General features: G+C 32.0%; 3 protein-coding genes, 4 non-coding genes and 1 pseudogene across 10 annotated transcripts; 5 read left to right on the top strand and 3 right to left on the bottom strand.

Moving 5' to 3' along the window:
• Positions 1–2,323: 2,323 nt before the first annotated feature.
• Positions 2,324–6,410, bottom strand: LOC114420889 (annotated as a pseudogene).
• A 1,804-nt stretch (positions 6,411–8,214) lies between these two features.
• On the bottom strand, positions 8,215–11,959 carry LOC114423381 (flavonoid 3',5'-methyltransferase-like). 2 transcript variants are annotated; one of them, XM_028390126.1, is made up of 5 exons: positions 11,657–11,959; positions 11,109–11,194; positions 9,583–9,730; positions 9,067–9,195; positions 8,215–8,843 (listed from the first exon to the last, which is right to left on the bottom strand). In XM_028390126.1, the coding sequence occupies exons 1-5, from the start codon at positions 11,729–11,731 to the stop codon at positions 8,550–8,552; spliced, it is 732 nt and encodes a 243-aa protein (XP_028245927.1). In that variant the 5' UTR covers positions 11,732–11,959; the 3' UTR covers positions 8,215–8,549. The 2 variants fall into 2 exon arrangements, with proteins under 2 accessions (XP_028245927.1, XP_028245928.1); XM_028390127.1 differs by having other exon boundaries at positions 9,583–9,727; positions 11,657–11,954.
• A 541-nt stretch (positions 11,960–12,500) lies between these two features.
• Positions 12,501–16,077, bottom strand: LOC114421612 (probable arabinosyltransferase ARAD1). Of its 3 annotated transcripts, XM_028387635.1 has the most exons (5): positions 15,473–16,077; positions 14,468–14,573; positions 14,277–14,350; positions 13,916–14,011; positions 12,501–13,453 (listed from the first exon to the last, which is right to left on the bottom strand). In XM_028387635.1, exons 1-5 carry the CDS (start codon positions 16,070–16,072, stop codon positions 13,031–13,033), a joined length of 1,299 nt encoding a protein of 432 aa, XP_028243436.1. In that variant the 5' UTR covers positions 16,073–16,077; the 3' UTR covers positions 12,501–13,030. The 3 variants fall into 3 exon arrangements, with proteins under 3 accessions (XP_028243436.1, XP_028243435.1, XP_028243437.1); XM_028387634.1 differs by having other exon boundaries at positions 14,277–14,573; XM_028387636.1 differs by having other exon boundaries at positions 13,223–13,407; positions 14,277–14,573.
• A 3,805-nt stretch (positions 16,078–19,882) lies between these two features.
• Positions 19,883–23,133, top strand: LOC114421982 (60S ribosomal protein L17-2-like). The gene is made up of 7 exons (XM_028388139.1): positions 19,883–19,991; positions 20,098–20,134; positions 20,265–20,305; positions 22,160–22,390; positions 22,484–22,586; positions 22,668–22,735; positions 22,844–23,133. Exons 1-7 carry the CDS (start codon positions 19,989–19,991, stop codon positions 22,904–22,906), a joined length of 546 nt encoding a protein of 181 aa, XP_028243940.1. The 5' UTR covers positions 19,883–19,988; the 3' UTR covers positions 22,907–23,133.
• LOC114424820 lies at positions 20,871–21,000 on the top strand. Its single transcript, XR_003669117.1, has one exon. It is a non-coding gene; the product is annotated as a small nucleolar RNA snoR74 (small nucleolar RNA).
• Positions 21,050–21,180, top strand: LOC114424819. Its single transcript, XR_003669116.1, has one exon. It is a non-coding gene; the product is annotated as a small nucleolar RNA snoR74 (small nucleolar RNA).
• On the top strand, positions 21,233–21,363 carry LOC114424821. The gene has a single exon (XR_003669118.1). It is a non-coding gene; the product is annotated as a small nucleolar RNA snoR74 (small nucleolar RNA).
• On the top strand, positions 21,668–21,796 carry LOC114424822. The gene has a single exon (XR_003669119.1). It is a non-coding gene; the product is annotated as a small nucleolar RNA snoR74 (small nucleolar RNA).
• Positions 23,134–24,564: the final 1,431 nt, after the last annotated feature.

Genomic DNA, 24,564 nt, shown 5'->3' with positions numbered 1-24,564 from the left:
AATCATATATCATCAACACACATGCAAAACCAAAACCAAAAGGACTCTCCAGAAGACGGTTTATTAAATATAAATATGGAAAAGAAGGGCTGTTGTCTTTGAAGGAGAGAAAAAGAAAGGTATACCCTATAGCAGATTCTTCCGGAGACCCTTGGAAAAAAACTTAAGTGGAATCAAACTTTTGATATTTTATTATATATAATCCTAGGTGCATATATATTATAGACTCATACCCCATGATGGAACGAATATATATATGTGAACGTTAATGGGCAATAATAATAAATAATAAAAGTATATGAAACCGTGTGAAATGAGCTTCCCCTAATTGGAAAGTGATCCATAGGCCGCCTCAAGCACCTCTTCATACCGTTAAAAGAAAGTGGTGGGCCTTGTTGACCATGACCAGCAAGGCAATCCTCACTCCTGAGAATATAGTGTAACAAATCAAAGATAATGACTTAACCTCACTTTTCATTCATTAAATTTATGAGAGCACGGTTAGTATGGGTAATTGAGTGGGAATAGGGTCAGAAGAGAAGGAGAAAGTAGCATATAATTGTTTCTCTTTTCTTTTCCCCTTCGATGCACCGTGGTGGCCGTCTTTTGAAGTTTGTATTTTAAAAAGAAAGTATGTGCTCGTGGCTTCCATGTTTCCAGAAAGGGAAGAAGGAGCAAACTCAATACTTTTCTCATTTGCTGCACCCTCGGCTATCTCAACCCTTTATTTTAATTTTACGGCTTAAAATATTTTCCCACCATGCAAGACCTGTTCCCACTTACCCACGCCCCTATGTTTAAAATCCTCATTATTTTTTTAAAAAATAAGTTAACAGCATCAATGGTGTTAACTTAAATAAGAATTATAAATTAAAATAACATAAAATTCTAAAAATGGAATTTTTTTTAACTTAAAATAAATTTAATGGAACAAAAATTACATTAAATCAAGATAAATTAAAGGTGCATTCTACTCATGATTACACTTTCCTTGATATTTCTGTGCTGTTTGTTTTCATGTTAAGCCACTCAAGTTTTTTGTTTGATTGAGAATTATGTCAAGAATAACATCTTTGAGGAAACACTTATCTTCTCTACAGATGCAAATTCGATTTTCTTTATGTTCCTAAAATCCTGTTTAGCGAGTACCTTTTTATTTTTAGAGATATTCCTTTATTTTTCAAGGACTAGTTGAGTGTTAAGATTGGATAAAATTACTTACAATTTAATCTTGTAGAATAACTTTTCGAGTGAAATCTCTACTGATAGTCTTATTATGTTTTTTTTTTCAAGACAAAGCAGGGGGCTATAGGGTGTAATCATCCCAACTATGTTGATATCACTGCACCTCACTGCCAACTGCAGCGACCAAATACCATTAAAGAAGAGACAAAGAAACAAAAGCCATGGGGGCAACACCAAACCAAGGCACAACAAGGAAAGATCCTGTTTATCCTGTACAAAAAAACTAGAAACAAAAATTGGGGTGAAATCCCACCATTGAAAACCATCTAAGTTGGTACCATGTAAGGCTAACCTATTACACAGTTATTACCTTCATAGTAGATATGACCAATAATAAAACCCATGTTTTTAGTTGCATGGAAGAATGTAGTAATAGCTGCAGCGTGCGGCTAGTACATTCTTCTATCTATTTTTTAATCGCCACTATCAAAGTATCATGTTTGAAAGCTTGCACGATAGTCTCAATACGTTATTAACATTATCTCCAGTAATATTGGGAGCGTAATTCTACCACTTTTTAAATTAAAAATAAATAGTGGTATTTGAGGCAAAATCAAATCTTGAGTCAATTTTTTATGTCGGTATTCTTAAGTCAAATTTAGTTCTAACTTTTCAAACGTAAAATTTTTATTTTACTTGCTACACGAAGGTAAAAGTTATATTTGTATAAGTATTTATAATTATATTTTTAGAACACTGCTATATGGTATAAAAAAATTATTCACAAATTTTACGGATGAAATAAAATACATATTTTAGTACTCTTCCATCCATGATGGCCGATTCCCCCAGAAAATAGTCTCTAGAGCAATGTACCCAAAACAATATTTTGGAAATAATTTTTTGAAACATTAATCCATTTCCAAAATAAATTTGAGAACGTAGTTTCCAAACCAGAAATAGAAAAAGAAATAATAAAGACATACAAACACAAAAATCATATCACTCTTCATAAGTTGGGAACATTTTATTTTCTCCAATACAAACATCATAACACTACTCTTCATAAGTTGGGGAATACGATATTAAAAGTGACATTTTATTTTGCATTTTTTATTCCTTTTATACTAATTTGGGATTAGAGACGTCTACAGAGGGTTAAGCCATCCCCAATAAAAATGATAGCTGATTCCAAGCGAGAATCGTTTGCTATTAAGTTGTTGAACTCAATCAAGGGTTTTCTGTTCTTCCTTATAATATCTTCCTTTACATCTTCAAAAATTGCCACTGAACCATGCCATGAGGTATTATCATATGCAATTAGTCTACCTTTTTTCACCAATTTTGACACCAACTCGTAATACTTTATATATTCTTCTTTGTTCGTATCCACAAGCACATAACCAAATGATTCTGTTTGTCTGTCCTGGAATTTTGACCATTTTATTTTTCCCTTTTTAACTCTTCAATTATAACGTAAGAAAAACAATATTACAAAAGATATTAAAATTAAATAAGTCAACCTTGTTACTTTGTTTAGAAATACAATCGCGAAAATTTATAATTGTAATTGATTAAAATTTGAATATCATACCATACATTTTGATTGATTATTACTACTTTAGAACTTTTTAAACTATATAAATCATATATTTTCACATCAATAAAAGAGCTTGAACTCTCAAATAATTGTTATTACACAACTACCAACATACACTTATACATGTAATTAATATATACCTTATATTTAACTTTTATTATTTGATGACAACTAATTTCATATTATATTTTTTAGGAATAAACAATTTTATCACATATCCTAGATATAAGGTGATGTGTTTATAACACATAACAATAAGTAATTTTCTATATAATAAAATAATTGAATTTTTTGTGGTTTTACAATTCATCGTTGAAAAATTATGGAATCACATAAATTTTTCTCAAATAAATATTTTTTTTAATGATTTTACAATTCCTTAATTTAAATAGTTATATAACAATACATAAAAAATAATTTTAATTAATATAATAGACTTTTTTACTCATATCATGTTATTTTAAGATAAGCAAGACAATAAACAAATTAGAAATTAAACGCAAAGTGAAAATCATTCGGTAAGGCCACAAATAAAGGTTAAACTAATTTGCACATTTATGAACTATTTGGTAATTTTTAATTAGGTTCTTGATTTTTTTTTAAAAATAAAAATTGGATCGTTAAACTTGTATTTATTTTATACATATTTTCATTTTATTATTGGTATTAATATCGCTTTACACAGTTCTTAAGGAGTGTTAGTTTTGATAATTGATATTGTTAATTTTGTTAATATATATTGATAGTTGTTCAGGGTTTAAGGCCACAAATAAAAGAAAATGTGTAATTCAAAATATTATAACAAATTAAAACATTTTTATCCTGCATTTTTGTTTTATACACAATAAAATCATATTTTCCTTGTGTATTAGTGATCTAAATTAATTAGGTACTACAAAAATATGTTTTTTGTTGTGTTTTTCAACCACCGAAAACATATCTCCGTGAAGATATTTTGGTAAAAAAAAAAAATTCAAATATTTTGGGAGTGAACTTAGCGAAACAGATTGTCGCAAGTTGCAACGACAGCATTCATCAATTAACAAACCATTGCAAATGTAGAAGCCCAAAAACATGTTGGCTACGTATCAACTAAGAAGTCGTGAATCAATGTGAAAATTTGCTCTCTTCAGAATTGTTGAACATCTAATTTTTATTTGCTATAAATATAAGTATAAGACGTATGCAACCACTCATAAAGATACAAGTATTGTCCAGATGTTCAAATAATACCTACAATTTTTAAAAATTTCAGGTAATATCGTTTGAAAAAGAAAATTCACAGCATTAAATTCACGGTAAACATGATAGTTTATCATGTTTTATCAAACAAAAAAAAATACATACTGTTAAAAAAACAATTAAAAAATTTTAAAATTTAAAATTTAAATTAGAATTGAGAAATAACACCTATAAGAAATACAAATAAAACTAAATACTTAATGCAGAAATCACGTGCCTTAATGATAATGTGAATTGTTCTTAAAAAACAATGTGTTGAAAACTAATAAGGATTCAAAGTTATTCTTTTGACTTTCAATAAGAATATGATGTATTATTCTAATTAACGGTATTATGAATAAACAATATACATTGATATTCAATAAGAATCGAATTGTCGTGCATTTATATTATGTTCTTAAAACAATGATGTATTCTTTTGCACGTTATATTATATTATGTTACTGTTTATATTAACATGCATTTATTAGGGATCGAGTCAGCAGAGAGTTTGGACAGTATGGATCATTTTATAAATTTTAATCTATTATTATAAAAGAAATATTAATGTTTGAATTTAAATTGTTATTAGATAAAGATTATATATATGCAAACAAATCCGACTTATAACCGTTAATATATAACTTTTTTCTTGTAATGTTTTCGATATGTATAGGGTATCTTTTCATTGTTTTTTAATAATTATAAAAAAGCTTACATCAATAAGATCATTGAGGGCTGATAATGCATCACCACGGGAAAGTAAATTTTGTGCTCCACTTCTGCATTCTGAATAAAGGGTAATCCAATCTCATATGCTTCTCTATCCATATCAATTGCCGTTATCTGGAAGGAACCCATCATAAAATCCTTTTTGCTTAGTTATTAGAATGTGTATATTATCATACACATGAAAAAACTGTTAAGAAAAAAAAAACTAACTAAAAGGTTTATTTTTGGATTAAATCTAGTTTTTTTAATTAGTTTAAAAAAATTATGTCATTTATTTATTTATTTCACTCTTTTTTTTTTTACTTATATTATAAGAGAAAGAATTTTCTTTACCTTTCCTTTCTTATTTTTTATCCATCCAACCAGCACATATTTTCTACTCTATTTATCTTTTATATTTTAAACCTTATTTCTTTATATTTCACTCTTAATCCAAACATCGCATAAAATTTTCTCAAAGTAAGAAACCTAAAGAATACTTGAAAAGTAAAAAATTCTATTTTTTATAAGAAAGTTGTTAGTGAACATTTTAACTTTGGTTAAGGACTAGACATAATTCTATTAGTAAGATACCGATATAAATTTCTCAGTATTTCTTTTTTTCTAACTCTATATTGTGACTGACTAACTCTTGTTCTTGCTTTTATAAATAACTTTTTAGTTTTTTTTCCAGAAGCTTGCCACCAGAACCTATTCTTTCCTCCATCATCATTATATATGCTTGTTCAATGTTTTCTTTTATGTTGCTTTTATTCTCTAATAAAGTACTTTTTAAAAAAAAAATAACTTAATTTTGATTCATTTTTTTCTGTCCTTTGGAGTATATGCATAACAAAAAGAAAAAGTACCTTGTCATCAAGAGGCAGAGCAAGAGCTGTGGCAAGAAGAAAGTAGTCAGTGAATACTCCAATTTCGAGTGTTTTCTTCGCATTCAGGATTTTATGCAAAATAGATATGAACTGCGCTTCCTCCGCTGGAATACTCAACAAATAACCCCTGCTAACATATATATAAATTATAAACCCTTCACAACAATAATTTTTAATATACTATATCAATAAAATAAGTTAACTCAATTTTATTTCATATATTATCATACCTTAATCAAGATGAAAATTCAAAGTTTAAATAGACAGAAATTAAAAACTGTTGTATTCAGTTAACTTACATATTTTCCTGGTACTTTTGTTCGGTGGTCTCTCTGAGTTGCTTTAGTTGTTCGTGCTCATTTGGATAGCTAGCTACTCGTTTCAAGGATGTACTGTACAAAATATATTTTTCGGAAAAATTAATATCTCTATTCCATTTATTTAGTTTGATTAGAATTAGGATAATCACAACTCACAAGTATTGTCGTATTGAGTATGAGTCTCATAATTAAACCGGATAAAGATCTGCAGATAATTTTCATGCATATCATCAATTTTGAGAAAATAAATTAAGCTAGATTCATAATTAATTTTCATAAAAGTAAAAAAAAAATTAATGTTATACATATTTTGTTTTGATGAAGTATGTGGATTGTACATTTTGCATGGCAGCAAATTACACACACTACACATGATGTGAAGTATATAAATGCAAAAAAATAATCAAGTGTTGCTTATAGTTTAATTACCTTAAGAAATGCTGGACTCTGGAGGATGTTCTTGTTTACTGAGGGACTCGTCATGGTCGAAGAAGTACAATGCAAATTAGCTGCAATGTATATCTGTGGAAGAGTAATTGTTTTTAATTAATTTACTGGCTTTATATAGAGGAGCAAATCGTGAGTTTCTAGAACGATAAAGAATTAATATTAAGTAGCAAATCGTGGGAATAGGCACGTTTTTGGTTGACAACAACAGGATCAGGAAGTGCAGTGATATATTTCGCCACACTTTCTATTATTAAAACACAAAAATGTATGTGGTATAAAATTCATCTAATTTTTCTCTTAATCGATCTATTTGTGGAAAAATAAACGAACAAAGCAGTAGAAAGAAAGAAAATTAACTACTCCAAGAATACAAAGTTGCTGAGGGATCCGCCATAAGGACAAGAATAAGAGAAGGAGAACACGCATTCCACAGCTTCAACGAATCACTTGAGGAATTGCACCCAAACTTTGCAAGCTAATATGCAATCTTGTTACATTTCCTTAAAATGTGGGTCAAAGAAACATTCAAACCGGAGGAAGGCAAACTTAAGAAACTTCAACGAATTGGCTTTTTTTTAAAATAAAAGTGATACCTCGGTTATGAATTAATTTTAATTATAATTTTTTTAAAAGTTAGGAATAATTAAAAATATTATATCAAAATATAAATTATTTATTGTGAATCTAAAATTCAATTTGTATATATTCATAATTTTTTTTATCATCACTTTTAATTATAATATATTTTTTATATTTAAAAATAGATTTTATTATAAATTTTATTTATATAAAAATAAACACATCTAATATTTCAAAATAAGTATCACATTTAGTTTTTTTAATATGATATTAATGATTCTTTTTCATCAATATCTCTAATAAAAATTAATATTATTTGCTTTATTATACTTTACAGTTTTCCAATAATGCCCGTTTTGAATAGGTTTTCAGTTTTCTAACCACTTAAATGCTAGCACGCATTTTTTTTTCAATGACGGAACCGCTTGTTCCTTCCTTGCCAGTTGCGTACGACATGACTTAAAGTAGTAAATTTTGAAATAACTCTATGGGAAAATAAATAATACATTGATGGCGTAAAAAATAATTTACATAATTTATATTATTATTTAATCATAATTTATTATATATAATAATTTATTAATTTTATAATAATTATTTGTGTAAAACTGTTTTATATACATGAATTAAACTCATAACTTGTTTCTTTATTTTATTTTTGACATAAACCACGGATAAAGTATATTCATACATTTTATTTATAATATTAAGTTATTTTCACTTTGATTTTCTTAAACTTTTTCTTATTGGATATTTATAATTTTGTTATTTTTTTGGTCTCTAATGTTACTGTTTATGAGTTTTTCCTATATTAAAATCTTTTCATTAATTTAATCCATATTATTAAGATATATCAAACATCTAGTAAAAAAAAGAAAAAGAAGAATGCACTAGGTGTGAGACAAGTGGACGTGGTAGTATATTTAATCCTCCATATAATGAAATAACTTTATATTTAATGCACCTACGTGGTGGTTTATCTAATGGTTTTCTTTAGTGTAAATCACAAAATGGTGGTAAAACTTGTATCTGCAAGTTAAACTTATCTTCTTTAAATCCTTGACTCATTTCCCGCATAAGGTTGGTCCTTTGAACATTGCTCTCATTATTGTTCTTTTTGGGTTCTATACTTCTATTGCAACAATTTCTACTTACTGATTCACTTTCTGGGTTTGCTAACTTCACCTACTTGACTGTTGAAGCTCTTGGAGACACAGCAGTGGTGACAAAAGAACATATAAAATGGACTAAAGGAAGGTAATTTGGATATTTTGAAACTTATAAAATTAAAAGGCCATACAGGGAGAAAATTAATGGCCTAACAAAATTGATAGGTTGGACTTATTCGACCACCCATTATTGGGTCATTATTAAACATCTTCATATTTCTTGTAGTACTCTTTCTTATGAGTAGAGGTATAAAACATGCAAAGCATTACAAACTAATTTATTTGCTATGTTCTCAACAATCCTGCCTTCGCTCTATGGTTTGCTTGGCTATAAATTTAATGACAAATTTATTTATATAATATTTGTGTATTTGAACCATGCATCTTCATTATTGTTGTTATGTCTCCCTTCCCTTTAAAGAGATTAAAGACATCGGCAAAGAGTTACACCATCCGCGATCGACAGAATTGTTGATTCAATGCGAGTATCATTTGCTATATAGTTGTTGAATTCGAGTGTAGGCTCCCTATTTTGCCATAAGCTATCTTCAATTTTATCATTGTTCTCAGACATAGCCACCGTACCAAGCCATAAAGTGTTGTCATATGCAATTATTCCACCTTTCTTCACCAATTTTAACAGCAGCTCGTGATACTTTATAAAATTTTTCTTGTCAGCGTCCACAAACACGTAATCAAATGTTTCTTCATGTTTGCCCTGCAATTTATCGCATTTTGTTTTTTTATTTTTCATTCTGAAAATATCAATTCAAAGACAATATATAAAGGACGTTGAATATTAAATGTGATGTAATTGATTTATATAAATTGACAATTCATATAACAAATATATTAAATGTATCATAATTTATTTTTAATTTTTATTTCAAAGTCAAAATATGAGATCTAAAAATGTTATCAAGTAAAAAAAAAAAACTTACATTTATAAGATCATGGAGGGCAGATAATGCATCCGTTTGGATAAAGTCAATTTTGTGCTCCACTCCTGCCTTCTGAATGAAGGGCAATCCAGTCTCGTACGCTTGTCTGTCGACATCAATTCCTATTATCTGAATCATTCACAAAATTATTTTTGCACTTTATTCATTATTTTATATTTCATATATACATATATGTGTGAATTTAGAAAACATCCATATGAATATATGAAAGCATGATAACAAATATATGAATATTGTTGATTCGAGAATGTGATACCAGCCGTGGCTGAGATTTCAAAGAAAAAAAAAAGTAAAACGAGTTAAGGAGGGATGGTAAGACCCAAAGAAAGAAAGAAAAAGAAAAATGTTTCATGGCCACTCAAGTATTGGAAAAAATATAAGAGAAAGAAATATAGATGTAATGTGATAAGAGAAAATAAAGGTTGTCAATGAAGTAGTTACATTCTTGTGATATCCATAAAAAAAATACTCAAAAAAAAAATGTTAACATGATACCTTGCCGTCAGAAGGAAGAGCGAGAGCTGTAGAAAGAAGAGAATAACCCGTGAATACTCCAATTTCAAGTGTTTTCTTTGCGTTCATGATTTTTAGAAGAATGGATAGGAATTGGGCCTCATCCACCGGTACACTCATCGTACTCCTGCTACCATACATTCATACATATCACTATTTTTTGGTAATAAGGGGGCCAAAGGCCCAAAAACAAGAAAGACTAACTTAATACTAAGACACTGCACAAGTTGCTGAACTAGTTGTTTTATTTTATAGATGTTAGGTGTGTGTGTCTATAAACTTGCTCTCATCTGTGTTGCATTTCACTCACCCAATTGGAGGGGGTACCAATCTAATGAGGCTAGGTGGTGCAGCATGTGATTTAGAGATCCTTTCAACATTATATTGCATTTGACTATACACAATATAATTCCTCATGTGCCAAATCTCATATACAGCAGCTACAAACAGACTTGGCCAAGAAAAAATGGTGTCAAGCAAGGGAGGATGTGAAGGGAATCTAATATTTTTAAATATCCTTTCCTTCACGTCTAGTTGGTAGAAATCAGGAGGGGGGACATTGAGGGATTTCCAAAGTTGAGCAAGAGTAAGAGCAACACAATTCCAAAAGATGTGGGAGAGAGATTCATCAAGTCTATTACATATAATAGGACAGATAGTGATTGTTATAATGCCAATGTTAGCAAGGGTCAATTTAGTAGGTAAACCATCATCTTGTAGGACCCTCCATAAAAAGTCCTTATGTTTATAGTGTGAACATCACTTTCTCAAATAATTTTCAAATCTGCATAACTTGTTTGGGGTTTGAGAAAGCGATCAAATGATAGGCTGCGTTGGTTGAACAGGGGTAAGGTTCCAGATGAATTTGTCATCCACAATATTATTAGGTCTTGGAGGCACAGAAGCTATAATATCCGAACAATCTAAAACGGAAAGCAGGTGAGAAAATTTAGATAAATTCCATAGGCGACTCTCATCAACATATTCAATAACCTTGGATGGCACCTATCCACCTAAAAATTGACACTCATTTAATTTGCAATTGCCCATACCACCTTTCATAATCCACTCCCAAATGCTTTCAATCGCCCTCCAAACCTTTGAGCAATTTTGTTTCTTTTTCATTAGTGGGTCTGAAACAAATAATCTGGTTTTTGTTATAGAGACCTTCTGGCCAGAGAGAAGCTTAAGACATCAAGGCACTTCATGAATCATGATAGTATCCATATGATCAATAGAGGCTTCCCCCAAAAGAAGGAGGCGATCGGCAAAGCTAAAATCACCATATAACACATTTGGTCAAGGAATGATATCACTATATATATCATTCCTTGACCAAATGTGTCTCTTACAAGTTACATGCTTAATTTAAAAAAAAAAATCTAGAAAAAGAAAAGGAAAAAACTGTAAGATCCATCCGGTTAACTAATTAGTAATTATAAGTTTATAACAGCCATGAATTAATTTGGCACATGCAAATATATAAATTGTATGTAAATGTAGCTTACTTAACCCCGTATTTCTGCACTGTTATCTCTCGGAGTTGCTTCAATTGCTCGTGCTCTTTGGGATAGCCACTCCTTTCAAAGATGTACTGGTTAATAACATATGCAGAAAATTAAAGTTAATATTTGTATTTGTAAATTGTCGGGAAGTACAAAGTATCTATCTTGATTGAATTAGGAAGATGACACAAGCTTTATACATAGGAATAAATTGTTTGCAAGAAATTAGATTTTCTGAATGGAGATGAACATTTGCAAATTCTTTTCATATTATTTTTGGGCAAACGATGAAGCTAGAGTGCTAGATTGATGATTGATTAATAAAAAAAATATTTCGCACAAAATTGATAAATGGGGCTTGATGGGGTTGCTGATAGTGCCGATCGCAGAACAAACATGATGATCGAGGTGTTTCATTTTGCTTGCAGAGAAAGAATTAATGATTATAGCAAATTAAGGATTATAATTTTATATTAGATGTATGAGATTGATTACAAGTATATGCATACATGAAAATAAAAAAATAAAAAAAATAGGCTCAATTTAATTACCTTAAGGAGTGCTGGACTTTTGAGAAGGCCCTTCTGTGCTGATGAGCCCTCCCTATTTGAAAATAACTCATCCATGGTTGGAGTACAGAGCAAATTGCAGGGTGTTTTTAGATGAATTATGAATTTCTCAATTTAGTTGCTGTAGAGAAGAATATAAGGTTGATCTTTGAGATGAGAAGCATCATTCCCTACGTGGCAGTCTGCCACACTTCCCGACATTCTAAAACGAAAACAATTAGTAGTTGATACTTCAGTATTAACGTCTAGAGAGGGAAGAAAAAAAATGCAGAAATGATAAAAGTATAAATCTGACAGATAATATGATATTTTAAGAAAAAGAGAAATTAAAAGTAAAAGATACTATCAAACAAGTATTTGTATTTGTATTAGCTGTATGAAAGATGGGCACCGGATATACCGTTGAAAGTTGAAATTACTGTGTATTGGCTGATGTTTATAATATTCAATTGAAAAATGCTAAGTCAAGACATTTGAGACGGAATACACAATGTCATTCTAAGCTAAATTTGCTAAAGCACCGTCTATTTTATTCTCGTTAAAGATGTCATTATTTGTGACCGAAATAAACTAAATATACTATTTAGTATTTACAGACACAAAATATATATATATATATATATATATATATATATATATATATATGTGATGATCATATCAGCCTTTTGATGTGGTGACATGGACTGTAATTAAGGTTGTTACGTTATCCGTTAACATTTATAAAATTATAGAAACTAAAACCAGAAATTTTAAATTTTACAAGGACAAACAAAAATACATTTTTAAAAGACTAAAACAAAAAATAAGATATTTTATAAGCACCAAATTGTTATTTAAGTCAAAATTATATTACAAACAACCCGGCATCACATGGGAAATGGACAGGAAAATGTAACCAAATCATGAAAGAAAATGAATTCAAATGAATTTTAGGATTAACTTTAGTTCTTTAACATGAATGGAGATTGGAGATGTACAAACTATAAAGTTGGTGAACTGTAGAATCACAAAGTGGAAATTGAAATCCCTTTCTCCCGTATCTTCCCCCCATCCTGAGAGCATATCTTCGGTTGCACAACTAGAAAGTCCATATTCAATCAAAGTGACCAAGAGAAGATATACACCAATTGCGTATTAGGAAGTGGCAATGTCATGAACATCAAGGCCCCAAGTGAAATGTGATTAAATGTTCACCAAATTAGAAGCCAATGCCAAAACAAATAGCAGATTAGAACTTATACAAAAATCTCAATTTCAAAATGTTGAGATAAGAGGTCGTATCAATGATATTCCTCCCTTCCTGGGATTGTCACTGTAACTGAAGAATGTACAAGATCAACACGAAAGCTCTAAAAATCATCTCCTCTGCCACCAATCTGGGATTTTTAACCTCCAGTTTCTATGAACAGAAAGTTTGACCCCTGGAAGCTTGTGCTTGGCCTGTCTCCACAGCATATCAACAGCATCTTCTCTTTTTGGAGGATACTCGAATTCATAATGATGGGAGATGCTTTTGAGTTGCCTCCACATTTCAGTCCATTTCTCCTTTGGAAATTTACGAAGTTGATCAATCATGTAGCCAGGCTGTAATGCCTCTTTGAAAGAGAAGAAAACCGAGAACTGGGAGTAGTCAATATCATCCTCAAATGGGAGTTCAATTTGATCACTCACAATGACCGGAATGCAGTGACTCACAATGGCATCAAAAAGCCGACAAGATGATGGTGTGTCTCCTGCTGGATGCAAACAGAACTTTGATGAACGCATCCCTTTAGATGACTGTTGTATCAAGATCAGTGAATAAAGGAACACTATAGTTAATGATTTTGGCATGATAAGGAAAGGGGAACAAAAGGAAGATTAAACAAACAAAAAAATGACTGTAATTCCTCTCCCTTGGCAAAGAAAGTAGCTCATCTTGGTTATATTGCAAAAAAGTTTCAAAGTCTCTGCACCGTCAAAATGAAGCATGTTTTTGATTCAGGATATCATATGAACGTTTTTGAGAGAGAAAGTGAAAAATCTAAAACTAGTATTATTTCACCAATGCAAGATTTATCAGTTCTTATTTTGTAATTTATCTGAAATATCTTTTGCTTTTTTAAAGGAATCCTAGCCTTTGATTTACAATGAAGAAACAAAAATAGTTGTATAATCAATCTTTTACACGGTTAACCACAAATATTTCCAACTACAGGAAGTAAGGTAAGCAAAGATCAATTGCATGACTATACTGCATACCGCTTTTATGTTTTCTTCTGTAGCAACACTTCTCTCATAGTGAACATCATCATAACCAGCCAATATCTTTGCTAGTTTAACACGGACAATCCCTTCCTGCAAACATCACAGAGACCACAAAATCAATTTTCATGGAATTTAAAGGAGAATGCTCCTCTAAACTGAGATTGGATTTAAAGTGAGCAAGTATGGGTATATCCACATTTGAATTTTACTGAGTTAAGATCACAATGCACTTTAAATTAAACCAAGGGTGTGGATATGGCCTTACTTGCTCACTTTAAAGACAAAATTACTTTAGAGGAATCTTGTCCTATTAAGAAACACATTGTTCCTTCAACCAACTCTCAGTTAGACATACATCCTTCCTGTAAGTTCTCCCTCGGAAGAAAAGCAATGTGGAGCGAGACTCGTATGGATCTTGAGGCTCATCATCTGTAAAAGAGTCCACAACATGCACATATGGGGACACCACATCTTTGTTCAAATTAGACATGCCCCTGGGATAGCGACCAAAATCCACAACAACCTGAATCGATTCATTCAACTGACCTCGTAGGAACCTAAAGGCATTGGGGTGCGTCATGGGAAATACATGGTCTCTACCTCCAGACCTCTGCCAGTATTTAGATTTCTTTAATAATTCCATTAAATCAACCTGACACCAGAAACAAGCCCTGTTTAACATTAACAACAGAAATTTGTAAAACAATAGCTATGCTGCACAAATACAGGTACAACTACAAACTATAAAACAGCCTGCATTTCTAAAAAAAATAATCAAGAAACTATATATCATACATAAAATCCATTACATATCAACTCATAAAACAATCAAAACAAAACACTAACAATTACCACAACACAACATAAATAAGTGGAGAAAACAGCTTTTATGTTCCACAGCACAAATTTCAAACATGACAGAACACTAGCTGTTCCGGATCCCTCTCAGGAGGACTCAGTTCTACAACTAAGAATAAAGCCAATGTGCTGGCCCAACAGCATCAAGCTCATTAGCTGATACATAAGGCCTAACAGCAAGAACCTTCTGGCACCACACCAATCTCAATACAGTCGCAATGTACCAGATCTGATGCCAAAGTTTGTTAAGCAGCCTCAAAGGGTTGACCCTTGGAGGTATTTCTCACGCCTCATCAAGTAAGAGGCACTACCATAGCCTATAGTAGAATAATATAAATAAATTATATAAATAGGCCCATTCTCCTCCTGTAGCTACAATTATAAAACAGTGACTTAGCGTTGGAATCCCTGCAGGTACATAAGCAGAGTTCAACTCGTGCGATCCTGAGAAAACTTCATTAGGATATTCCTACCTTCTAGACTGGTGTGAATATTAGCATTCATCAAATTTCTTATGATTTTCAGCATCTAATGTCGTTCAACAAGCATCCTGTATCTAAATCTTCAAGTGATCATACTAATCGCGTTCTAAGGCTAAACATGCAAAACCTAGCTGTGAAAATAACTCTCATAGCATAGCATTTGAATGATTCACCAATCAATTCGGAACAATCGAGAAACCTAGCGACGCACCTGCAATTGGCGATCAATCTGCGTGGCGGGATCCTTCATGGTGTGGCCGTGCGTGTTGAAGCTGAGCGACGAGAAGAACGGCACGAAGAACGCTTGGGCGAGTTCCGGATCCGAAACCCTGACCGCTTCTCTGCCCTCGCCGGCGTTGAGGAGCGACCCCATCATCCAGTACTCCACGCTGTGCTGCTTCTTCAGCCCCCAGTTCACCGGCCACGCCGGCCAGTCCTCAACGGTGACGGGCGTCTCCGACGCGCTCCGGCGGTCAATCATGCCGACGTTGAATCGGCGAGGGAGATCGTACATGAAAACCCGAAGAGGAGGCTCGGGTGCACAGGGAGCAGGTGCAGCCGCGGGTAACTTTAGGCGAGGGAAGAAATAAGATCGAATGTCGAGGGTGCCAATGAAAATTGAGTAAGAGAAGACGAGCAAGAGCACGAAGATGAACGAGAGAACCACTTTTCCATACATTGCAGTTTTTTCTTCTTCTTGTTTTGTTTTTTGAAATATTTTGGGGAATAGCAGTGAGAGCTTGATTGATGCTTGTACGTTATCTTCTTCTGCAGCTTCTGTTTCGAGTTGCTTTCTTAGCTCTGCGATCATGTATCATGTATGTCGTTTTTCTAATTTAATAGATTTTATAATTGAAAAATATAATAATATTGTAAACTAGCAACGCATAATTTTCTTATATAATAATATTAATAAACAAATATAAGCCTACTTTATTATTCATTAAAATATACCTCTTTATTTTTTAGGTAATAAATCTGCCAACGTTGACAGACGTTTACGATTGAATAAGGAACTTTGATTTTTTTTTCAAGTTCTCATTCACTTGTAGTTGATTTTTTCCCTCGTCCCTTATAACAATAAAAATAAATTGCATGTGCACCTTGATTTTTGGTAGTTCTCACACACTTCCGAAAAAAAAATGTAGTATTTGACCTTTTTAAATTTTGCATGTGCACTTTCGTAGTTTTGAATGCAATGTTTCATGCTTTTAAAAAAAACGTAGTATTCACGATCTGATAGAAATAAACACGCATAAGAAATGTAAAACTACTATTTCATGTCTCAGCGTAAACTTCTTGCAAGATGTGGAGAGAGAAGATCTTGATCCAATAACGGTAAAATATAAATTAATTTGATAATCAATTTTAATTAATAAGTGAATGTAATTTTTTTATTTTATTATTGTTTTTAATGAAATAATGAAAAAATTAACATTTTTGTTAATTTTTATTAGCAAAATTCAAAAGAAGAAAATTTCAAATGATTTAAAGGAAAAATTGATGCAAAAACAGGAAGAAAAATTAGAAGAATTGAAAAGTATAAAAAATATACAAAGTATACAATATTATTAGAAGAATTGGAAAGTATAAAAAGTACAATTAACATCTTTTCGTGCTAAGCTTGTATTGCTTAATAATTGGGTTTGCATCACTTAAGTATGCATCACTTATCACTTAAGTACAATCAAAGTCTCTGTGGATTCGACACTTAAACATTCATTTTAATTTTTACTACTTGTGATAAAATTAATACACTTACCAATCTGATAACAATCCATGTTTTTTAAATTTTTCCAAACACACTATTATCCTTTAAAAATTAGATTGAGTGGGATTTGATATACTAACACTTTGAGTTTAATTCTTTTTTATCATCTTAAGAGTGACAATTTCTCCTTAAACTCAAGGATTCTCCTTAGAATTATCTTGTTCAAAACTTCAGCTTTGTAGTATTTTCTCCATAGATTTAGAGTTAAAAAAAATACTCTACAATTCTTACCAACATCGATGTATCATGATTGATTCAAGATTGAGTACAATTAGATCCAAAACTAATAAAAAATAATTAATTTAAGTTAGTTTAAAAGTAAGAAATTATCATGAACAACATAAAATAAAATAAGCCAAATCAAATGAGTTGGTTTGGGTGAGTGTATATATAACTTTAATTCTAGATTGAAATTTATAGAAATATATTTATGGGGATGATGGCTTAACTTTGGACATGCTATTGATTATTAGCCGACCATGTATCTTGATACAAATGGTTTTCCTCCCACTAGACCTATAGTCCATGTTTGACCATTCATCTTGACCATGGGCATTTGCATAAACCTCCAACACCAATCTAGATCTTGTGTTCTACCACTGTGCGTTGTAACATGAGTTACTGACCAACCCTAACTTTAGTATAGGATTCCCTATCAATTATCAAATGAGTGATTTGCATTGGATTACTTACCAAACATATTATCACTAATCAATAGTGTTAATAGCTATGTTTAGCCTCCAATTTATTCATCCACTGTTATTATCACATTTTATTGTTACATGTTATTCAAGTGCGAGTTGGGTTTGCACCCTTTCTTTGATTATTTTTGTAGTGTTTTTCTCTTCTTTTGCATGAGTCCACATCTAGTTAAATATATAGACCAAAAGACCCTTATCTTCATGCATATTTTTTCTCCACTTACATTTTGTCACTACCAGTTGTTTACTTCATTGGATACTTTGTGAATGGGCATCACCTCCACGTATACTTAAAGCACCCTAAAGTGACCTAAACAATGAGCCACAATAAGAGAATCATTAGAAAAATTGCAAAGGCATGATTGTAAAATAAGAAAATACATAAGACTTATCTTTAATAAATAGGAAATATACATGGACCAATATGTATTTTTTTTTGTACATAATACATATAATTTTGTATTCCCTACAAGTATCATCTTTTTGAGATATTTTTGTTCGAGACATTATTAGGCATTAAAGCTAGTTATGTTTAAATATGTTTTTAATCATGACAGTGTAAACGACAATTATGATGATGATGGTGATAGTTTTTCCTTACACTCCCTTCTCTTCTCTTTCGAATTTTCATCAAGCCACCCAACCTTGTCCTCCAACACCACCGCACGCCCCCACCCTGGACAGATCCGTGCAACCCCATCATCGCACCACCACCCAACCCATAACCATCATACCATTGTCGCTTTAGATCTGAACTTAGTGACCCCAAAATCGGCCACGCACATCACCACTATAGCTCAACAAACACTAAGCCACTACCCTACCAAGATCCACAACCCCTACGTGCGCAACCTTGACCTCTCTTAAAAGCATTTTAATTCACTCATATTGTCTCTTAAATAAAGGGCTTTGTGCGTGTGACTCCCCATCACAACCGTGTCATCAACACCACCCCTTGAACTATCATGAGTCACAACAAACATCCACCGTTGCCACCTATAGCCTCCTTGTTCTAGTCAGAGAGGTGGTAATATTTGGCCGCACAAAATCATATTTCCACATACAAGGTTTTGATATTTGGGCGAATAGAATGATGTTTTCGTTGGCGGAGAAAAAAATATATACAACGAAAACACGATTCCATTGTACACTATAGAACAAAATTGTGTTTCCGTTGTTATATTTTTTTTCACCACCATTTACACCCCTTTTTGCTAAGTACACCCTATACCACCTTTCTATATCCCAGTTACCCATTATTCAATTTCCCTTTAAAGATGTATGTCCCTGTAAATATATTTCAAGAATTAAACATACTTATTCCATAAATATATATGTGGGTCTATAATTTATAGTTCTAGATATACACTTTTAGAAAGACATTTCTAGTAATAAAAAATCATATCTCAATAAAGTACTAAGAGTCGTTGAGGGTCGAGGCTTGAATTATTGACGCAGAATTGGATTAGAAAATTAATAATTGTCATTAAAGTAAAAAAAATCATCGTCAAAAGCTTTGCTTTACAATCAAGATGTATAATAGATAAAGGTAGTCACGAGTATACCTTGAAACATAGTGGCACACAAAGGAAAACACAAAATATTGTATGCTATTGATGAAAACACAATATTATATAATGAATATATGATGAAAATGATTTAAAATTAGAGTTTAAAGAATAATAAAGATAGAATGAAAAATAAGATTTTATATAAGATTTAAAGAACCACAATGATAGGATAAAAATAATACTAACAAACACGAGTATAAGATAAACATTTATCTTAACAATGATTTTTTTTGTATTTATCATCAATTATCTTAATTCCTAAGTGATATTTTATAAAAAAAACATACATATTCCATAAACATATCTTTGAAACTATAAATAATAATTCCAGATATATTTTCAGAATAGATATATTTAATTCAAAAAATACATTTTTGGAAAGCAAAATTGGTGTACATATTTAAGGGAAAAGTTTATAATGGGTATTTGGGAGGTAGAAAGGGGATACGGGGGTGTACGTAGAAAATGTGGAGGTGTAAATAGCAAGAGCATGTTTTTATGAGGTTTGAATGAAATGGACGGTGGGCTGGAATAGATGTTGGGCCTGATTGCTCCAGCATAGTTCCATATCACTGAACGATGAGACTAGGGTTTAAAATTCTATTATATAAAGTTGGTCATTCCTCCTCCGGTGTTGCTGACAAGCCAATCCTTTGTGTAGGTGCTCAACCCTAGTAAGCCGCAATGGTATGCACTTGTGTATTTCTACCTCCTCTATCCCATTCACTTTGATTATTTGAATTAGTTTGTATCAGATCTCCGATCCGTCTTTTCATACCATCTGTTTCTGCAGGTGAAGTACTCAAGGGAGCCTGACAATCCAACTAAGTGTAGGTTTTATTCACACTTTTCTTTTTTACTTTTTGATATCGATACTTGTTATTCGCTAAAACGACGGCGTTTGTGGTCTCTTTCAATCTGAGCCCCCCACTTTTTTTTCTTATCGTTTTTCATATGCAGCTTGCAAGGCTAGAGGCGCCGACCTTAGGGTTCATTTTAAGGTGAGTACTGTTTGTTGCTTTGGTTTTGGTTATGCTCTGTTTAATTATTTTTTGGAATAACGATCCCAATAATGTATTACCAATTGTGGATTACTCACATCAATGTTACAATTTCTTTTTGCATGTACTTTGTTTCGTAACTCGAGTATGGTTTGATTGATTATTAGAATCATAGATACATGAAAGTATGCTTAATAGATACTGCTTAATAGAAACACTTCAGGGACAGCATCCCCATTTGAATGGCTTTTTTGTTTGTTCTATTTTTAAGATTTTTTTTATTAGTTACTTAGATAACTTGTTCTGGGAAATCACAAATCCTGAAAAGAAAAAGACTATAGAGATTTTCTAGTAATCTCACCAGATTGGCTTGAGAAAAAATATCTAAAAGTTGATTTTTTTTTCTGAAGCTAATCCAAATGAACTAATTGTCATCCTCTTCATTATATTTTCCCTTAACTGTATTAATTTTACTTGAGGCTGTCCCTTTTGCTCTAGTTTAATTTAATTTGGAATGTGTGGGAAAACCTTTTTAAAACAAAAATGAAGTGGAATAAACCTGATGAAAAAAGCAGGGGCATGTTTCCTGTGTGAGCAGGCCTCTCGTAACCTTCAGGGATATAATAACCATTGTTATTGGGTGAACCTCTGTTCTCTGTTTGTAACTGAAAGGTTCAGTAAATGATGGAACACATTGTTAAAGGAAATTTATGAAACCGTTTAATGAAGTTGAATAAACCTGATGAAAAAGCAGGGGCATGTTGCCTGTGTGAGCATGCCTCTCGTAATCTTCAGGGATATAAATAATCATTGTTATTGGGTGAACCTCTGTTCTCTGTTTGTGACTGAAAGGTTCAGTAAATGATGGAACACATTGTTAAAAAGAAACATGTGAAAACTTTAAATGAAGTTTAATAAACCTGATGAAAAAAAGCAGGGGCATGTTGCCTGTGTGAGTATGCCTCTTGTAATCTTCAGGGATATAAATAATCATTGTTATTGGGTGAACCTCTGTTCTCTGTTTGTGACTGAAAGGTTCAGTAAATGATGGAACACAATGAATTTGTTGTATCATGAATTTGATTCAGGCTGAGCTTGTTTTTGATGTCTTCTTTTTACTATTTATCTAGTGGTGAATGTGTAACTTCGTTACTGTTTTGTTTACATGTTGAAAATGATTTTCTATATAGTTTAAAGGGTAAAGCCCAGTTACAATTTTCATCATACATGATTGCCTGGTTAATGTCATTACTTAAAAATATCTGTAAATTGATTTTTTTTTTTTTTTTACAATTTGCACTTATTTTCTTAAAATGAGATATATCGAGTAGTTATAAATTAATGTTTCAGAATAGCCTGATGAAAAAAGCAGAGGTCTGTTGCCTATGCGAGCAGTACTCTCGTAACCTTCAGGGATATAGTAATCATTGTTGTTGGGGGAACCTCGGTTCCTTGTTTGTGTCTGTAGGTTCAGTAAATGGTGGAACATAGTTTTTTATGAGTAATTTGGGTTAGAATTTTTTTGGTAGAGGATTGTGCAAATCATCATCATATTGTTGCTATAATTATGTCTTGCACAAAAATTTGTATTGCTTCTAATTTTTATGTCTTGTTTTAAAAACCTCAGAAAATTGATTTTTTTAACCAATGGATGCTGTAGTCAGCTGGGTTTCAGGGCATAGCTCCCTTGTAACTATTTGGCATGGCTACCATTATTGGGTTAATATATATGTTTCTTCTTTGTGAATGACAAATGCTGTTTCATTGATGCTGGAACAATACTATGGGGTTTATTTTATTGAGTTATACCATTTTCCTAGACTTAAGACATTGCTTTTTAAATTGCAATTTCAGAACACGAGGGAAACTGCCTTTGCAATCAGGAAGTTGCCCTTGGTCAAGGCTAAAAGGTACTTGGAAGATGTTCTTGCCCACAAGCAGGCAATTCCATTCAGACGTTTTTGTCGAGGTGTTGGAAGGACAGCCCAGGCTAAGAATAGACACTCTAATGGCCAAGGACGGTGGCCTGTCAAGTCAGCGAAATTCATTCTTGATTTGCTCAAAAATGCTGAGAGCAATGCTGAAGTATGTCTATATATACTTTTTTTTGCTTTTCCATATGGCTATTTTATGCCAACTGTTTCCAAATTAATTTAACTGAAATTTTTTTCTTTTCAGGTGAAAGGTTTGGATGTTGATGCACTGTACATTTCGCATATCCAAGTCAATCAAGCACAGAAGCAAAGACGCCGAACATACCGAGCCCATGGAAGAATCAATCGTATGTTTTAAATGATGAGAATTTTGTTTTAACGGGTTGTTATCTTTTACACGGTTTTATTTATGGATACTGTTTTTGCAGCTTATATGTCATCTCCGTGCCACATAGAGTTAATATTATCTGAAAAAGAAGAACCTGTGAAGAAGGAGGTATTTGATTAATCTAGTTGTGTTGATTCTCTTCCCCCCGCCCCCCTTCCCCCTGTTTTTTTTTCCTATGATTGATGATCTAATTCTTATTCTTTTGTTGGTTTGTAGCCCGAGACTAAGTTAACAACAAGCAAGAAATCCCAAGCTCTTCGAAGTGGCGCTTCGTCATAGAATACAACTTAATTGTTTGAGGCACAATATTCCTAGATTATGTCAAGAGGAGAGTTTTGTTTGTTTAATTTTTGTTATGGTTTGGTATGAGTTTTATACTATGCTTCAAATTAATTTAAGTTATTCGAAAAACTTAGTTTGGATTTCTTTCGGTGTTTCCTTTGGATGGATATTTAAAAGTAGTTTCAAAAGAAATACTAAGCATTAGAAGATAAATCGGTTGTTAAGTGGTACTGGATTTTTTTTTCTTGTTTTCTTTCCATAATTCTTTCAAATTCCTTTTATTCAAAATTAGTATCTTAATGAAACTAAGAATTAATTATTTTTTTTTATTGTTCACAGACAATAGCCTCTCGTAACTCGTTCATAAATTCTTATGTTGAAAATGTTTTTGAATTACAAAATTACAAATTGAGTCATAATTTTTTCTTGCTTTAAGGTTGCCACTTTACGAGCTCACCCGTGAAGGAAATATATAGATTTGTTGGTAGTTATGTTCGTGTTTTTTCGTGGTTCATGTTAGTAATGTGATGTGAAAGCTTGTCTACGGTGGAAATTCTTAAAGGATGAAACATGTTGATTTTTATTCCTTCAACTTTAAAAGAAATGCGTTTCTATATAAAAGTTTTTAAATGGTTTATAACTTGAAACGAACAAATTTTTAATGAAAGCAGCTTATTTGTAACCCTAAAATTAGCAGCTTACTCTTGTGCCTTTTGTAAAAAGAACCAGTCTTCATCTCCCGTTTTTGACTTTTGTACTTGTTTGTGTTTCATCTCCTGTGTATAATAGCATAAAAGTCCATAAAATCTAAAGGTTTTATCAACTATAACATTTTAAGGGGTTTTCATATAGAATTTGCAATAATTTTTATCAACTACCTCCTTCGGGTTTCTGTCTGCAAAGTGATTTTTCCAACATGGAAGAAGCATTTTCTGCCGTTTTAGAATGAGAAACAAGTGGAATATGAACAAGTTCAACCTTTTGAATCCGATCAAATGATATGGGTTTCAACCAATGTTAGTTTGCTCCAAATGCTTATGTTTGTGAAGGTATCTTCATCTTCTCTTTTCATGGAAGATTTCAACTCTTTATGCTCCCTAGCACACACATTGAAATGGAGAAGTGCCAACAAGAGCATTATCCCCTGACAAAAAAGAAGCACAATAGTATGAAACATAGTTGACGTGGTTTACAAGCTCTTGTTGGTACTTTTCCATTTGGAGTGCATCTATGATATAGGCCAAGACCCAGCATAGGATCGGAATAAAGAGAACCTTTTGTTCTCCTTGACTTTGGTCTTTCATCCTTGCAGCTCTCTTCATATCAATAACCTCTCTTAACCATCTTGTCTTCACCACCATTATTGATTAATCGGTTAGCTGCTCTTGCTTTTTTTTCGTGCTTTGAGTGGTATTGACAATACCTTCTTCCATGTCCTTATAGGTAGCTCACAGGGAACAACCCGATACCAATCTTCATGATTTTAAATCTTGTAGCACTATCGCTTTTGTCCAGTTAAAACATTTGCAACATCTTATGCCTTTTCAAGTCCATGCAAAAACCACAACTTTCAATTACTGCCTTTGTTGGTTACTGTTGCGTCTTTCAGAGTAGCAAGAGATATGCTATGTGAGTGTTTGGTTCCTTCTTCCATG

The sequence above is a fragment of the Glycine soja genome, chromosome 8, assembly GCF_004193775.1.
Source record: "Glycine soja cultivar W05 chromosome 8, ASM419377v2, whole genome shotgun sequence".
Lineage (NCBI taxonomy): Eukaryota > Viridiplantae > Streptophyta > Magnoliopsida > Fabales > Fabaceae > Glycine > Glycine soja.
This window is presented reverse-complemented; position numbering and strand designations above follow the sequence as displayed.

Coding starts and splice junctions, on each gene's coding strand:
- LOC114423381 (XM_028390126.1), bottom strand. CDS start 11,731: ATGGATGAGTTATTTTCAAATAGGGAGGGCTCATCAGCACAGAAGGGC. Junction 9,196..9,582: donor CTCTTCCTTCTGACGGCAAG/GTATCATGTTAA, acceptor TGAATGATTCAG/ATAATAGGAATTGATGTCGA. Junction 8,844..9,066: donor CCCTCCATGATCTTATAAAT/GTAAGTTTTTTT, acceptor GATAAATTGCAG/GGCAAACATGAAGAAACATT.
- LOC114421612 (XM_028387634.1), bottom strand. CDS start 16,072: ATGATCGCAGAGCTAAGAAAGCAACTCGAAACAGAAGCTGCAGAAGAA. Junction 14,574..15,472: donor AGATTGATCGCCAATTGCAG/GTGCGTCGCTAG, acceptor TTCTGGTGTCAG/GTTGATTTAATGGAATTATT. Junction 14,012..14,276: donor GGAGAACTTACAGGAAGGAT/GTATGTCTAACT, acceptor TGATGTTTGCAG/GAAGGGATTGTCCGTGTTAA.
- LOC114421982 (XM_028388139.1), top strand. Junction 20,306..22,159: donor ACCTTAGGGTTCATTTTAAG/GTGAGTACTGTT, acceptor TTGCAATTTCAG/AACACGAGGGAAACTGCCTT. Junction 22,587..22,667: donor AGCCCATGGAAGAATCAATC/GTATGTTTTAAA, acceptor CTGTTTTTGCAG/CTTATATGTCATCTCCGTGC.